Raw genomic sequence first — 16927 nt, 5'->3', positions numbered from 1 at the left:
ATGCTCTGTAAAAACACTTCTGCAAATGCGCATACGTAGAACAATTGACTAACCAGCACGTAGCCATCTTCAATGTAGAGGTTCAGGAAGAGGAGGAAGGTGATGAGGAAGCCGAGGAAGGGAATAGTGGAGCGCTTCCTCAGACATCTCATCTTGTCCAGGGATTTCCACATCAGCCTCATGCTCTACACAGTATTGCTGAGATCTGCACGAAATAAACATGAGCAAAAACACATCACACAAGACAGAAGTGTATGCTTTCAATTTCATCAGCCACAGATTCTGCAAATAATTTGCCTTTAGCAGATTGTTGGGAGATTTTAGCAACATAAGACCATCTTTCATGTATTATTATCCCCCCACAAGTGTAATGGGTAATGGGTTTTTTATTTTACACAAAGACATTAATATACACTGAGTAGTCGCTAAATTTGTTCAGTTCCCGCCCCCCTTTGATCTATTTGTAGGTCTTCAGTAATGAAGGCTCATGCCATTTTTGACAGCACACATGTCAATGCTTTCTTAGTCAAAGAAAACTATGCTTCTGCCTGCTCTCATCAGCTAGCAAACTCCTTCATAGTGGAATAATGTTTGTAGATTACAGGCCACCATCACTCAAGAGGAGAGGCAAATTCAATTTTCAACCACCTCTCTTTATTCCCGATTTCTGGTCGATAAAAGAAAGAAATGAAAAGATACAAGAGGCAAAAGAAGAGAGTGGAAAATGGGTGAAAGGTTTTTCAGCTCTAGTCAGTACCTGGGTATTTTCAAAAGCTGCAAACAAACAAGTACTTTCAATAATCTATTAACTACAATGACATAATTTTGCTTCCCATCGTAGGTAAAGTCTTCCTTTCTGTCAGTGCAAAATTCAAAAATACTGAATCTGTAAAAAGGGTAAAAAGTCAAAACATTTTAGAACTGTCACAGCATTTTCTGTTCTGCGTTACTGGTACAACTACTGGTTTTTATCCAAAGGACATCATTGTTGGTTTTGTTCTATTAACCAATCAGATTTAAGGCAGCTTTGGTTGCATGCAGTAAATGGATTGGTTCGTCTATAGCACTCAAAGCACTTTATACAACCTTCCCAAATTCACCAAAGCAATTTTTTCTACGCCTAAGTGCTTTCTATCTAACAATCACACATCAGAGAGCAACTTGAGGTTCAAATTGCGTGCAGACTGGAGCACCCAGGGATCAAACCACCAACCTTCCAATTAGTGGATGACCTGCTCTGTCTCCTGAGCTACAGCCACCCTTAAAGCAGCACATGCGTATAGCATCATAAATTCCTAAACATTAACTAGTGAACAAAAAAATCTTGGTTGGATACACTGCCCCAAAAGCCCCCAAAATCTGCTGAGTTAACAGATTAGTCAATGGGTTCCCAGAGTGACGCGTCAGGAACAGAATCATTTTTGATGGTGATTCACAAAACAGTTTCTTCATCCTTTAAAAGCTATAGATACATCGATCTATCAGTCTGTCTTGTTACAATTCCTTATTATAACTGCTAGTTATCTATGAAATCTCAGACTTCAGGTCAAGAACTTATAATTTTATATAAAGACATTTTTAGATTTCAGTGTTAGTACTATGATGGACTGGGAAATGGTGACCTCGCCAAGCAAGCACTCACATTCACACTCTTTATTGGATCCTGTAAGCAATTCTCAATGTCTGCTTTTAACTACTATTTTAACTACTATTACTAACAGTGCAAGGACAACAGTAGGATTATGAAGGAAGAGGAAAAGCACCATTAGCACCATTTATAGACCTGTGCAATCAAATCTAATATATATCTAAATATTACTTTTAAGAAGCTTATGTTATACTTATGTGTTGCATATTCCGCACACAATTTCTCCGTTCAACAAATAAGTTTTGATCTATGAATTGTGGCGTTTCATCAGGGCAATCGTGGCTCAAGAGTTGGGAGTTCGCCTTGTAATCGGAAGGTTGCCGGGCCGAGCCCCGGCTTGGACGGTCTCGGTCGTTGTGTCCTTGGGCAAGACACTTCACCCGTTGCCTACTGCTGGTGGTCAGAGGGCCTGGTGGCAGCCTCGCCTCTGTCAGTGCGCCCCAGGGTGGCTGTGGCTACAGTGTAGCTTGCCATCACCAGTGTGTGAATGGGTGGATGACTGGTTGTGTAAAGCGCTTTGGGGTCCTTAGGGACTATTAAAGCGCTATACAAATACAGGCCATTTTACAGGCCATCTTTGGCCGACGTTAATAGTACAAGAAATACAGAACACAGATTGTGTAATGTTGGTACATGAACAATTCAACAAATAAAAGCTACATCAAACACAGCTTTCAGCTAGAACAGAGCCATACACACTAGCTTCAATCACAACAGGAGCAGAAAGCTCTCAAAGCACATGTACAAGTGAAACCTACCGAGGGAGAAAAAGCCTATAAACAGCGGCAGCAGAAGTAAGAGTCCACAGACATGATGCAAGTGGTGTCTGTCCTTTTGTTTGCCAGCAATTAGGCATCAGCATTCGCTTTTGTTCCATTGCTGCAAAGCCCACGAGATGCCTAATAGAATACAAACTACCTCTAAGCTCAGTTCAATGACCACATACAAATCGATCACCCACACCAAGAGTCAGCTTCACCGGGGATTTGACTAGTCAATACCTCTTTTTGCACACTTGAAAACTAAATTTAACATATCTTTCCAAGACGGCCTGTTCTCTGCAATTTCACCTCACTGTGGTTCAGACATAACTGTATATATATATCTATGTATAAACTTAGCACAAAGAGCAAGGAAATTTGTGTTTGGTCAGTTAATTATTTGTTATAACAATGCTGCTTGGCAATAAATCTTACACTACCGGGAAGCCGGTTTATTTCCCCTCAAATTGTGCTACATTTGTAAGGTACATTTATGTGAGGGTGGAGCAACAGCGTTGAGTATGTAAAACCTTCCAAACCTTATCTGTCAGTGCCAACCAGCTTATTCTACTATTGCCTCTTGTTTGGTGTTATTTATTGGACTGGATGATTGAGGTTTTACTAACTTAACTAGTCACAACAGCCTGGCACCTCCTCCTCATGCTGGTCACCAGCTCGGTCACACATGGCTGTAGGATGACATCCCATTTTTCAACCAGCATTTATCGCAAGTCAGCCAATGTGGTTGTGCTGGTCACAGAATAAGCTGGCTGGCATTGACAGAGAAGATTTGGCAAGGTTTTAATGGGCGCAACCCACATACTCAAGTCTGCTGCTCAACCCACAAATGCATTCTCCTTACAAATGTGGGATAGTATAGGAAATAGTATAGGCATAGAATAGTATAGGAAAATGGTATAAGATGCCAAAAAAGCATCGTTATAACAAAGAAATAACTGATCAAACACAAATTTCTTTATTTTTTATATATAAGTTTATATATAAAACACTGATGTGAATGAACACATCTGCATTTGTTGTTATGATGTCATTACAGATTAACAAACTGTGCTGTTTGAGATGAAGCAGCCTTCTAGTGGGACCACATCTTGAGAGATTATTGAATGAACTGTAATCAGTTCAGTCTGAGTTGTAGGGGGCGATATCTTTTATCAAATAAGAAACATTTTGCTAGATATTTCTCTGATATATGCAGTCTGAACACCTGAGTTAATATTTTATCTGCAAAAAGAAGAATTGCAATCTTCATGAACGCTTCATGAGCTACTGAAGTACAGATAATATCTGAAAGGAATGTGCCAGTTGTGTGAAATGCATCTAGTATAACCGTGCAGAACTATGGTTGATGCAAAACAGCTTGCACATTGTGTGAGTGAGGAAGCCGAGTGGAGCACGATGATGAGAAGAATCATTAGGCCGACTCTGGAGAAATCTCAGCTGATGGCTACAAGTACAAGAGTCCTCCTGACGCCACAGCTCAGGTAACTCTCTTTGCTTCTTAGCGCCTCCTTAGTGAGAAATCAGCAGCAGATCTTTCCCTCTGCACAAACATAAGCTGTGTTGGGACGTTTTGCATACAATTAAATCAAATTAAATTCTTTGCACGATCCCGTGTGAACGATACAATTAGACAACTTTCTATTTCAATGTTGGGGAGGAGTTTATGCCTCTGGATCGAGACTTGAGTGTCTATCATCAAGTTACAAGACAAAGAAAGGCGCCTCTCTTATTTCAATAATTCAGTATGGTCTCAGAGCAGGAAGAGGATGAGATCCTCCTCCTGCCACAGGCACAACTGGGAAACACACTCACTTCTGTTACCCTAGATTTCACTTTTTTATTTTATTTATTTATTTTTTTACACAGCAGAACATCTAAAACAGTGTCACCTCCTTACTCTGAGAATACGCTAGAACATAGACCAGGTATACGCTAGCATGCTGTACGAATTCACTGATAGCTTCCATTAACAAGTGGGTGGGATGTGCAGCTTGTTGTGTTTATTCTTGTGGCATGAATCCAGAGTGGAGCTGCAGCAGTGAAATGCACTAAGTGTATTTTAATGGGTGTGTCATCCTGGCAGTCACACAGCCCCTCGGATGTCCCCAGCACCATTTCGGGACACAGTATACTTCCAGCAAGCTGGGGCTGTTAAATATCCATTATGCGCTGTGTGTGAACTGGACCAAATAAACCACAATACCGCCCCTCTGCTTGCTTTTGCCTAGCAGCGCGTTGTGCACTGAAGTCGCATCAACTGCCTGTCCCAAACGCCTTTTGAAAACCGTGCTCTCAATAAGAAGTTAAATCCTGTTACACTGGCATAAAGGGGCTCGGTGGCAACAAAACTGTTACAAAAGCCAAGCACGCTGGCCGTAAAGACCTCCCAAATTTGATTTAGGCATTAGGCCACTAAATGCTCAGCATGATCAAAACTTCTCAAGCCTTGTAATTTTTGTTCAGCATACTTTGCTTTGTGTTCTATAACAAGCAGTCTGCAAAAAATCCTTTAAGATCGATGCTTCGGTTGCTCCTGGATGAGATAAGATAGAAAATATGCCCCTCCAAAAATCCTCCAAGGAAACTATCACCTGGTTGTATCACACCAGAGTCTTAGGGGTTGGAAATGGCTCTCAGCTGGAAATCTTTTGCCCATCAATCTTTGACGTCACAGCGAGCTGAGGGTTATTATGTTGTTGTGCAGAAAGATGAGCACCAGAGGAAGAGAAAATGGTAAACAAGGGGCTTGGAAAATTATTAGAAGACCTCTAATGTGGACCGGTCACAAAATGAAGATGAAAAATTTATGTTCCCAGTGTTACCACTAAGAACAAGTAAAAGCATATAGTGAATCTTGCTGAAAGGGAGCATCGATACACTGAAGTTAATGGAGAGTAATAATAAAGGTTTATAGGCTGGAACTGGTTTATTTATTCAATGATGATATTATTATTATTATTATTATTATTATTAGTAGTAGTAGTAGTATTAATAATAATAATAATAATGATGATAAGAATACTCCACAGTCTAAGTAAAAGTTGTAAAATTTACCACAATAAAGAGACACATAACAAATAACAGATTAATTATGCAACACTTCTATTAGTTGAAACAGTATCATGAAGGGCGAGAATTTTAAAGCGAGCTTTTACATGTTTCGTAAGCAATATCCCTTTTTTCCTGTATCTAGACTTAAACTACCTTGACAAGCAATCTCTGCATTCATCCTAAATGTCCTCCACGTTTCTGTGGCAGTGCGTACGACATGACTTATTCAGAAATTGTGCCCCATCTTCCAGATCCTCTAATGGTGAAATCTGACAGAGGCCAACTGCAAATGGAAACCAAGGAGCTGCCCTGTGCGAAGAAGGCAATTGTGTGGTCCAGCCTGATGTGCAGCTCTAATGCTAAGCTTTTGATATGGTGGCAAAAAACAAAAAGAGAAAAAAACTAGAGAAAAAACAACAAAAACAAAAGGCTTTCCTGTCTTCCTCCATTTGCAGTGGCTTGATTGGTGCAGAGTGGCAGCAGTCCTGCATGCCAACGATACCACTTTCTTTTTGTCAAGTGCTGTGAAAGGAAAACGAAGAGCTCGGCCGGAGTAAATGAAACAAGGTATAGGACGGTGCAGAGCGGCACTGACACAAACATGAGTTGAGTTCCACAGTAATTTCACATCCCATCTTCCTGAGGTTGTTTTTTCAAAGTCACTTCCACTGTGGCGATACCACTGCGCCTTGGAGAGCACGTAGCTTGGTTGAAGCGTAACACCTGCTAACCCGAATTTGAAAATAATTTGAATGGATAGCTTTAAAAAAAACAAACGAAGTTGGTGTATACTATCAGCTTAATGAACTTATTTTTCTGAATGCAGGCGAACTGGGAAAAGGGCGAATAATGAAGAAGAGATTTGAAAATAAAATGTTCTCCTCTGGGAATCTCAGGTACACACAACAGCGAGCCCCTCCACATGCTATTGAAAAATCAAAATAACCTCTTAACAAACACATTTCTTGCCAGCTCGAATCAACTTTCAACATTCAATTTAGGCCACGTTTTTAGAAGTGTGAAGAAGCATTTCTGTAATGGGAAAACCTAAATGGGAAACTCATTGTGAATAAGAAAAGGGGAACAGATTAATAAAATGGGCAGCAGAAAGCAATTCTCCCACATTTCATCTTGTTATCTGTTTTACATTATTTCCCCTGGGTATCCTGCACCTTGCAGATATACAGCTCTGCACAAATAATCAATTAAGCCTGCAGATTTGCGGGTATTCAGCAGTTGCTTTGTGTCAGGCCTTCAGCCACTTTCAATGGATTTTCGTTCTCGATAAAAAGCCAAGAGTAACAGAGGCTTTTGTTGATAACAAAATTGTGGTATGCAGTGGAATAATAAATCTGTTTATTATGAAATGAGTCTTTTCTTAATCTAACTGGTCAAACAGTTTACCAATTACTGCATTCTCGCAGCGTGCCAGAGAAAGGAATCTGTCATCTACAAAGTCCACAGACCCTTGTCAGAGAGCCACGGCTGTTAGGGAAACACAGAAATGATCTTAATTATCGAGATGGACAATGACGGTGTTATCAAATTAAAGGCTGAAAGCTGTTACTGTGAGGCCCACCATGTAATTCCAACAAACCCCGCGTATCACAACAGCCAATCATGTTTGACGACCTGTCATCTCCACAAAGGTATTCTTCCAAAGGGAGAATACTCCTATTTTCCCTTTCCCATAAAATCGAGTCAGATGGTTCGCTTTGCCCATCCCGGTTGCATCAAACTCCAGAGGACAGGCTGCTATGCCAAGGATCCAAACAGATGTAACCACCCCAGCACAGAGGCAGCACTACCCTCCCCCCATTGTCTCCCTGTGCTGGGCCTGTCACTGCTGTCAGCAGCCTGAGCTCACTCACTCTAATGGGGGGGAGGTTGAGTATTGCGGTGGCAGCAGAGGGGAGAGTGAGTGCTGAATGTGATGCATTCCCCGTGGACATACTGTCCAAGTGTGCCACCCTCCCCACCACCACCGGCTGCCACTGCTACCGCCGCCGTGGCCCTCGTGGGAGAAACATGCAGACCAGTGACAATGGCACTTCCAGCTGTTCCCTCATAAGGAGCTGGTGTGCAAGACAAGCCATGACGCTTTAAAAACCCCCAAATGGTCTCAGCTAGTCATCCTGTCAGGTGTTCTGACACTAGAATATTTCCAGCCTCCACCAAGACCCCCACCACCCCTCGCCCACCCACCCTCGTGTTCTTGCCTTTGTAAGCTCACACAGTGAGAGGCCAGTCCATTGTTCTAGTTCCAGTATGTGTTGGAGACGCCAGCAAAGGCTTTCAGTTCATCAGCACTGGCACAGGTGGCGCAAGCTACTCGAATACATTCTCATGAAATGTTAAGCATGCGCATCCCATTGATGCTAGCTTTAGAGCAATCAAGCATCAAAACAGTGTGAACAAACAGCTCTGGCACTCGCTCTGCCGCGGTACAACTGTGCAGATTATTCATGGTCCGTAACTGAAATATGATTGTGCAGAGCCTCGTCAGATCGGTCCATATATATTTTGTTTAAATTATTTATTTTACTGGATGGAGAGGAGGCGTCTCATAATTTTATAGCCTTCAATCCACTTGTGCATCTCTGTGCAGCCAACCCTTAACTTTAGCAGCACTATGAAAGAGAGACTGCATTTATCACGAAACTCAAACTGAGTGCAATCAAGAAGCGTAATGTGCTGATAAGGTGGCAACATACACTGTGCTTGCTTCATGACATAGACGCACTCACACTCTACAGCGATACTCAGAGATTTATGATGTATGGCTCCTACTGAAGCTACGTTAGACAGCGTATATTTGAAGTATATTCTGGATATAAGGTTAGGGGGAATTTTGAAAAGCTTTTTATGGTTCCAGAGGCAGCGAACATAAAGAGGACAGTGAAGTGTGAGAAATAATTTGGTCTCTCCGAGGCCCTTCTAACCACTTAGCACTTTGACCTAGATTAGCACTCTGTCAGAGGTGCACTTGGGAGGCATGGCAATGGAGGACTGCGATACTGTCTGCTTATTTCCACAAGAAAACACTCTTGACATATGTACACTCCTTGAACACATGGAGACGCTTGCATACTGGTTTCATTTTTGATATCAAGTATTACGTGGTATCTATATCTGTAACACAAGATGATTAGTATTTGGATACTGTGAATTTCTCTCCAGGGCAAAGATATTCAATTAGTTCTTTGTTATACCGCAATCCACTAATGGACCGTGCGGCATCTCGACTTCAAACTCCACATCTATCCTCTGTGCCTGACGTCATGTGTCATAAACATATGCTGCTGCTCCCCTGAGGCCATTTTCTACATTAAAAACACAGACCCATGTGAATTAGCGGACAGCATCCTGTCATCGTGTCTATTCTTAAAAACAAAAAAACTGGACTGTGCCAAGGGCAAGACAGAGAATGGAAAACAAAAGAGGGAAAATGGCCATTTAAAAAAAAAGTACCAGGAAGAAACCCCCTCTGCTGTTCCTCCCCTCTCTCTGTCTCCATTTGGGAGACAGCAAAAAGGAGACTTGGCTCTGCTTTAAAAGCACTTAAAAAACCAAGGTCACCTCCTGGTCAAATCTGTGAAATGAGAAAATAGCTGAAGGGGCAATAGGCCAGTAGCAGATAACATGAGAATGCACTATCTTTCCCCTACACATTTAGTGCAGTGGAGGATGAGGCACTGGCAGACTTTTCAAAACAAAAGAGGTTGAAATAAGGACTGGAGACACAATAAGGATGGCCCACTTTCACCAAGTATGACAGCGCATACATTGAAGTGCTCTTAGAGAATGAGGCTTTTGGTCAAGCAGATAGTGGAGAGCCAAAGAGCCGAATGTGAGCTCACACAACTGGGTTTTTGCATTTAATCACTCAGGTAAATTTAAAGCCACATCCTTGTCCTTCAATTTAAGTCAGGAACTGTTGTTATCATTAAGGAAATGGATCCTAGAACTCAACTGAAATTCTCAGAGTCACATAAAGTGAACATCTACTACTCTCTCCCTAAGGTGCAAATTTGAGTAGTAAAACCTGAATTGATGTTATCAAGTGTTTGGAAATGGGCCATTGATGCTGAATTATCTCTTGACATTGGGGGCTCATGAACTTCGGTGAAATATATACCAACAAAATTATGCCTATTTAAGTACAGGGCTTGCAGCTGTGACTCATAAAATGTGCCCATAACATATAAGCCCTGTTTGCGCAAAACAGCAGCATCACCTGGAGTCCCACAGCGATTTGTAATAGCTGCAGATGGACGTCACTGCTTTAATCAATGTGTGACTCAGCAGTGTCTATCGTGTGTAAAACAATACCACCAACACGTATGAAAGACTGCACTGAGACAGGCTTGAAAGAAGCGGAGGATTCTTCAGTGTCGCTGGGGAGAAAAAGACTAAAGTAATGTGTGTTTTAACCCATATAATACTGTTAATACGTGTTTGCTAGTAGCTGTTTACAGTTAGCTTGTCACCTACGCAGCTGTTCTGTGATGCTATTGTTTCCCAAAAAACACTTCTGCTGTGCAGTGGTGCAATTTTTCTATTTCTTTTGTTTTTTATTCGACTTCCGTTGTGTTTTGTGTGCTTTTGTGTTCTGGTGTTTTCTTAAGCTATATGTTTGACCTTTAAGGGCCACCGTAAATATCAGCCATATATCATTTAACAGAAGTCATCTAATACTGGTCTTATCTTGTGTTTGCACAGTCAGATTCTTAGGGTTCTTCTTTTCTACTGTACTTACACTTTGTACACTCACTGCATAACGCAGCATCAAAGCTGGAGAATTAGATATATTTATAATTAGCCGATGACAAACAGCTAAACAGAGAAAGTGGCGCAGAATGTCATTTTAAGTGTTAACTGTTTGCTAAACTATTAGCCGCAGCAACTGTATGGGCAATATTAGCTATCTTTTTTCAGCTTGTGTAGCATCCAAAAAGTGCTTATTGCGACCTTGACTTACAAGATGACCCCCAGGTTGTACTAGTCATGTTTAATTAAGGCTGCAGTGTTCCAGCATCTTCCTCGTTGTTCACTGATGTTCTTTTGAGCAACTGTGGGATTAGCTTGCGAGTAATAAATCACAGCAAATCTCTGTGATCATTTAAAACACAGCTTTAAAGGTGATGGGAACTTGTTCATTTTTAATGAGCACACAGATACATTTGAAGCAGCTAACATCATTTGGAGTGAAAGCAGTTTGATTTAAAAATTCAACATTTTAATAAAATCTTTAATAGCTCTTCGGTTGATAACACTGTTATTGTCACAATGAGTAAATTGCATCTTGTGTGGATTGTGGAAGCAAAATATCACCCCTTACAGTGGGCTGAAGCAGCGGTGTTTATCAAGGAATGAATCAAGAAATCTGTAATCTTTAAAGATTTATAACTTCAAAAGCAATCTCCACAGTCCTGCAAATCACAAATTCTTTCCTCCTGAAAGCAAGAGAATGAGAAAGCAGCAGAAAGTGAGACGAACAGCACATTACCTGAGCAGAGAAGCACATGTTTCCTGCCAGCCTCACCAGTCTTGAATAACAGAGTTCTCCTGGAGGCAGCTCTCTGTTGATCAATTGACTACCTATCCCAGTGCTAGACCGATGGGAGAATATCCCATATCCCTGCATCCTCTGAATTCTCCCAAGTCTCCATCATGAATATTTGATGAGGGATGTGTGTGCCAATCACTAAAAGACGTTTATCTCCAATACCCATGGCTGGGCAGCCTTTGCTGAGCTTCTCTGCTGGTAATCAAAAACAAACGTTTCATGGATGAAAAAAAGGCCCTTTCAGGAGAATCAACGATACTGCTATAATATATGTATGGAAGACTGAGAATGCATTAGGATTCAAACTTGATACAAAGATGAGACATATCAATTTTTAAATGTTAGATTCATATTTCTCTCTACCAAGGAAATGTAAAAGTGAGACGTATATTATTGTACAGCTAACCCGCCTGTGTTTACTGTGTCTGGCTTCCCACGAGTCTTCAGGAGCACATGTTGTCTATTAATTAGCAATTCTTGGACTTGTGTCTGTACTCATTCAACCTCAACGACCCTGTTTGTGCTACAGCAACACTGCAGAATGTTCAGCAAATTCCTGCAGTCATTCCTCAGACCTTTTGTTTCCCATCATTTTATAACCTTGGTTATGCAAAACACTGTGGCATTTCTGCTGAGAGAAATGACCTTACAGGCCCTCATAAAACCTGATACAGATTCTGTAGCCTTTAATGATCCTTATGCAGAGCACCTTTCGCCACTATTCTGATGCAGCTCTTCCGATCTGCAAAGAGTGAGAGTGGAAAACTGTGAAGGAATATGGAAAAATGTTAGATTTCCGCTGCCAGATTTAGTTTGTCTTGAAATCTGAAAAAGCATGGTCATCGTCAAGTCGCTCTTATTAATTCCTATCATTTGACTTCAAATGCATCAAAGCCTCTAAGGGGTGGGGAAAGAAACCCAAAGTCCTGTGTGATTCAACATAATGCTGATTGTTTGACTGCATCCCTTGTTACACACTAACACAAAAGCATTCACTCTGTGTCTGTTTAGCTCCTTTTTGTCAGTCATATATGAAACCATAGTGGCAGTTTATGGCTATAATCAGATCGAAGTAAACGAGGCACCGAACCAACTGTAACACAATTACACTTTAATTAATGAGTTTTACTGTTCAGTGACATTTATGCAAAGCACTAAACATTGATGTCTCCACAAAGATGACATTGGCACATTTTCTAGCTCTGATTCCTTTCTTTTTTAACTCGGGTTGAAGGCAATCCTGTCAGTTAAAAGAGCATTTAAAATTCTCAGTGCAGTTGTTTGTATGATTGTAACACATGTTTCTGTGTGCTGTTTGCATGTTCTATCCGTGTGTGAGTGGGTACTCCGGCTTCCTCCCACAGTCCAAAGACATGCAGTGAGTGGGCTTAGGTTAATTGGTGATTCTGAATGGCCCTGCAGTGAGTGCCAATGGTTCTCTGTCTCTCTGTGTTAGCTCTGCGACAGACTGGGGACCTGTCCAGGATGTACCCTGCTTCTTGCCCTATAGCAGCTGGGATAGGCTCCACCCCCACTGCAGCCCTGAATTGGAGAATGGATGGATGATGACATGTTTGCATGTGCGCCTGTTAATTCATCCAATTTACAGAGAGTATTATTAAATGACCTTTTCCCACCAATGATCCTTCACTGAGCCTACGGAGGTCAAGCATCTATGATATACATGTGCATTATTGCTCTGTGAAACTGTGCCTCTTGTTTCTGAACGTGGAGCCAATGGGAGTGTTTTTTTTAAACAGCAGTTTTCTACAATTACTCTTGAGGAGGATCTGTTTCTGTCATTTTGAGATGCTGACAAAGGATGCCCTTTGCCTTTGAAGTACTTCATCTTGCCTCAGGTAAAAGTGTCCATAACTTGGCAAAAAGGAAAACTTTTTGTTTGGTTCCCTGCCTCGGGCAGGTTTTCAAACCAAGTGGGCTCCTCTGATGTTGAAATATACACATTGCACATACAAAATAGTATGTCAAAGAGAGAGAGAGACACAGAAACAACCCCGCTCATATCATGAAAGCGCAACTCCTACTCTATCAAGAAAGGATGCTGCACATTTCCTCCTGCCTTTTGAAATAGCAAATCAGAATCCACTAAAAGCTTGTCTGTCTGCATTATTAATGCCTGTATAGTGAAAGAAGTATCCAAGAATATGCCTTGAATCCAAATCTTTTTTTGGCTTCATGGGAAACAAAAAACAAACATTTTGACCATTTTGAGTCTGAAATTTCACAAATGTTTACAACGTACACCATTTCACTCTAAATAATAATGACTTAAAATCGCATCAGGCCTGATAAAATTATCAAATTTAGAGGCTTAAACACATTAACTGCACCCTTTTTACAGAAGGGGAGAGTCGTGTTTCCAGCACAAATATATTCTACAGACACAGCCATTCTCGTTCACCTCCAGAGCAGAGGCTCTAGTGGTTTATTATTCAGCATAAGTCTGCACACCAGCCCAGCTCCACCTTTGGCTCATTTCTGAACAATTTTCAAGCTTCCTGTAAAATGAATATGCATTGCCTTTGCTGTGAATCCATTTGCAAGACAGAATGATAATGAGGAGAAAGTGCTTTCAAAAAACCCAATTAATCTCATGTAAAACGGCTGCTCAATGCTTCTAATGAGATGCCATTTTAATAAGCGGGTATGTTGTACAACAAAGCCATTTGGTAAACATTATTGTTTATTTGTTTGATGACATGCAGGCAATGGAACGAATTGGAATTTGGGAAAAATAAAACACTTATCAATGTCTGACTTGAAGAAAATGTGCCTTTTGACTCGTATTGTGCAGCTTACAACGCACAGAGGTTATTGTTGCGTGAGTAGAAATGCACACTTCTATGTGAAGTTTTCTTTTTTTTCAGTTTATACAGAGATGGATTTAACATTGAAACATTTATTGAAAATAACCTTGAGCGCTGTGCATCTCAAGTATATGCTGTGAATATTATATTGGCTCCAGAAATTCAAGTTTGTCTCCATAGGAGGAAACAGCTTTAGAACTGACACGAGTTTAGACAGAAAATATTTATGGGAACCTCATAAACACGAGCTCAGAGAAGTCGCAACCTAATTTCTTTTTTATTGCACCATGAAATACACCTTTCAAATGCTGCCGTGTGGACAAGCTGAAAGGAGAAGGCGGCTGGACTAAAACTGTTGAGAGATGGATCAAATTTGAGGGCTAATCGGTAGCTTGTAAACAATGCTGCTTTCAGAAGAAAACAAATCTACTTGTTATTGACTCAAAGGCTGCTGACTGCATCTCTGCCTGGTTGAATGTGTTTACTTATTCATCAAGGTGGAGAGGGCCAACCACTTTCTCAAACTCTGGGTCCCCGCAGTTATCCTTTTCCTGCTGTCCAACAAGAGGGACAGACCCGATTAAATATGCATGGAGACCAGTGAGTTCGCCTTAAAGTTCTCAAAGCTTTATTCTTCCCACCTCAAATATTCATGACCTCTACTCTGTGGCTGTGTGGCCTGTATATGCATTTGTGCAAAGGCACTGCATCCTCACCTGCCCTCACCGAAAGAAAAGAACATAAAGGGTGCAGGTTTGAATAGCTGTGGGAGGTGTTCTTGCATCATCTTAGAAAAGTGCCACATACCTCTCATTCACTGGGTGGTTCAGTAGCTCATGTTATGCTACAGTATCTGACTTGTACTCTTTCAGGATTGCTTGGTATTCAGGCAGACGCTCACTAAATGAGAGATAATAAGAGTGTACTGGGCGATCTGTGCATGAAAATGAATGCATAGAGCTGGCCTGCTCTGGTATTTTACCGTGAATCTAGAAGTAACAGAATATTATAGGGTGGAGAGAGGTCTTCAGGGGTTGCCTAGTAGCAGGGGTGTCGAACATATGGCCCGGGGCGGCTCAGTAGATGGCTTTGAAAATTGTGAAAAGGAAGTAAAAATGTGAAAATTGTGAAGTATGAAGTAAGGTGTAAATGTGGACTCTTCACTGCATTTTGTGCTTAAGAAATGATCAAGTCATGAGAATCCAAACTGATGGTCCAGAGTTTTGAATTGTTATTGTTTTTACAGCCTTCTTACTCACTAAGGCTACGTTCACACTGCAGGTCTTAATGCTCAATTCCGATTTTTTGATCAAATCTGATTTTTTTGTCTGCTTGTTCACACTACAAATAAAATGCGACAGCAAACGCGCTCTAGTGTGAACGCTCAAAGCGGCCCGCATGCGCAAAAGAAGATGTCACACACAACGCGCTCTGTTTAGACCCAGACCAAACAGTATTGTTTGACTGATGGCCCTTAATATAAAGACTTCGGACTTTATGTTTCCCAATTTTTGCTTTAAGTTATTTTGTTATTTACATAATAATGTAAATAACCTAAAAATTATCCTTATTGCTGTTTTAGAGAGGAGCGGTGCTTCAAAGGATAGCTGCAGATTTCTGTCAGAATCTGCAGATTATACAGTACAAATAAAATGTTCACGTTGTCTTCCCAACAGTTTCACTGACATCTACACTGGATGGCCAGGAAGCGTTCGCGATGTCCTCTCGGGCGCTTCTCCGGCGCTGATAATTGGCGTCTGTCTTGTGTCAGTGACGTAAAAGACGGATTTAATGCGACATGACCGTTCAAACAGCAGTCGCTTTCTAAAACATCGGATATGTATCGGATTCAGTACCACATATGAAAGTGACCCAGATCAGATTTGAAAATATCGGATTTGTGCCGTTCACACTGTCATACCATGATCGGATATGGAAAGAAATGGAGTTCATGTAGACATTTTCAGAATGCATTTTCAATAGTAAATAAAGGTTTTCTTCATAGGTATTCGTAGTCAGGTCCATTTGAGGTCAAAGTTATCTGTATGTGTCCCATTTACTGAAATGAGCTCATGGCTTGGAGGTTAGGTAAACAGGCTGTGGCCTATAGAACTTTCAAGAATTAAAGTGATACCTGTATTTTGTGATTTAAAAATCTGCAATCTAAGTTCCTATTTTGTTTCTTTCTGACACACAAAGCATAAACAGATTTCCTTAACATTTGCTTTATGTAACTATTTATGAGTTCTTTCTAGATAATATGACAATGCAGTTTAAAGTTGTGTACACTTTGTGTAGCTGCTTGGATCAGTTGAAAACAGGGAAGCTGCATAATGCCCTCTGCCAGACAAACTGTGCACCATCACTCGTGACATAGTTGAAGGGTGTTTTTTTTTCTTGTCTTGTTTCTTTACTTAAATTTTTTTTTTTTGCCCGTTATTGATACGTTGAGAAATAGCTAATATTAGCTGACAGACCAGTTGAGCAGGCTTTTGGCCTGACAATTAGTATCTGCTGAACCTCCCTTTTTTCAGATACTATCATCACACAAATTTCCATTTTTTCTACATCACACATTTTGGTGGTTAGCAAGTGGAAAGTCATCTGTTACGTTGATAAATCACTGGATCCCATTTACTTGCTAATGCTAGCTCTGTTTTCACACAAAGCGCAGAACGTAACTGGTCACAGACCAGTGAAAGCAGAGCCAACGGCAGCGTGCCTGGGATGCTGGTCTACCATCAGTTTACTCCAAGTTTAACGACAATGTGAATTTGCAAACCACCAGAAAAAAGCTGCTGGTTGGTCAGCTTGCCTAGTTCAAGTCATCGTTAATGGGACACGTACGCATATGACCATGCACAACCAAGCACAGCTTTCAGTGACAACAGCTAAACTGCTTTACTTTGGTATGTTTTAACTGATGTGTTTTTAGATTTGACTTTGCCCTGATAGAAGACAAATGCAGCATTGTATGTTAGACAAGTGGGTCTCAAACAGTATGTCATGAAGCAAGCAGGATATTTTGAAGAAGCCAGTGTGGGTTCTG

General features: G+C 41.0%; 1 protein-coding gene across 2 annotated transcripts in view; it reads right to left on the bottom strand.

Annotated features, from left to right (window-relative positions):
- The window catches only part of mgat4c (mgat4 family member C), a 120753-nt gene that overhangs the window by 6752 nt on the left and 97074 nt on the right, over positions 1–16927 (bottom strand). For both annotated transcript variants that reach the window (XM_003449196.5, XM_025909249.1), the window contains one exon: positions 54–205. In XM_003449196.5, the coding sequence (XP_003449244.1) occupies positions 54–182 (129 nt within the window). In that variant the 5' untranslated portion in view covers positions 183–205. The remainder of the gene's footprint in view (positions 1–53; positions 206–16927) is intronic.

This window comes from Oreochromis niloticus, linkage group LG7 (genome assembly GCF_001858045.2).
Source record: "Oreochromis niloticus isolate F11D_XX linkage group LG7, O_niloticus_UMD_NMBU, whole genome shotgun sequence".
Classification (NCBI taxonomy): domain Eukaryota; kingdom Metazoa; phylum Chordata; class Actinopteri; order Cichliformes; family Cichlidae; genus Oreochromis; species Oreochromis niloticus.
The sequence above is the reverse complement of the archived record's forward strand: the minus strand, read 5'-3'. Positions and strand labels throughout refer to the sequence as shown.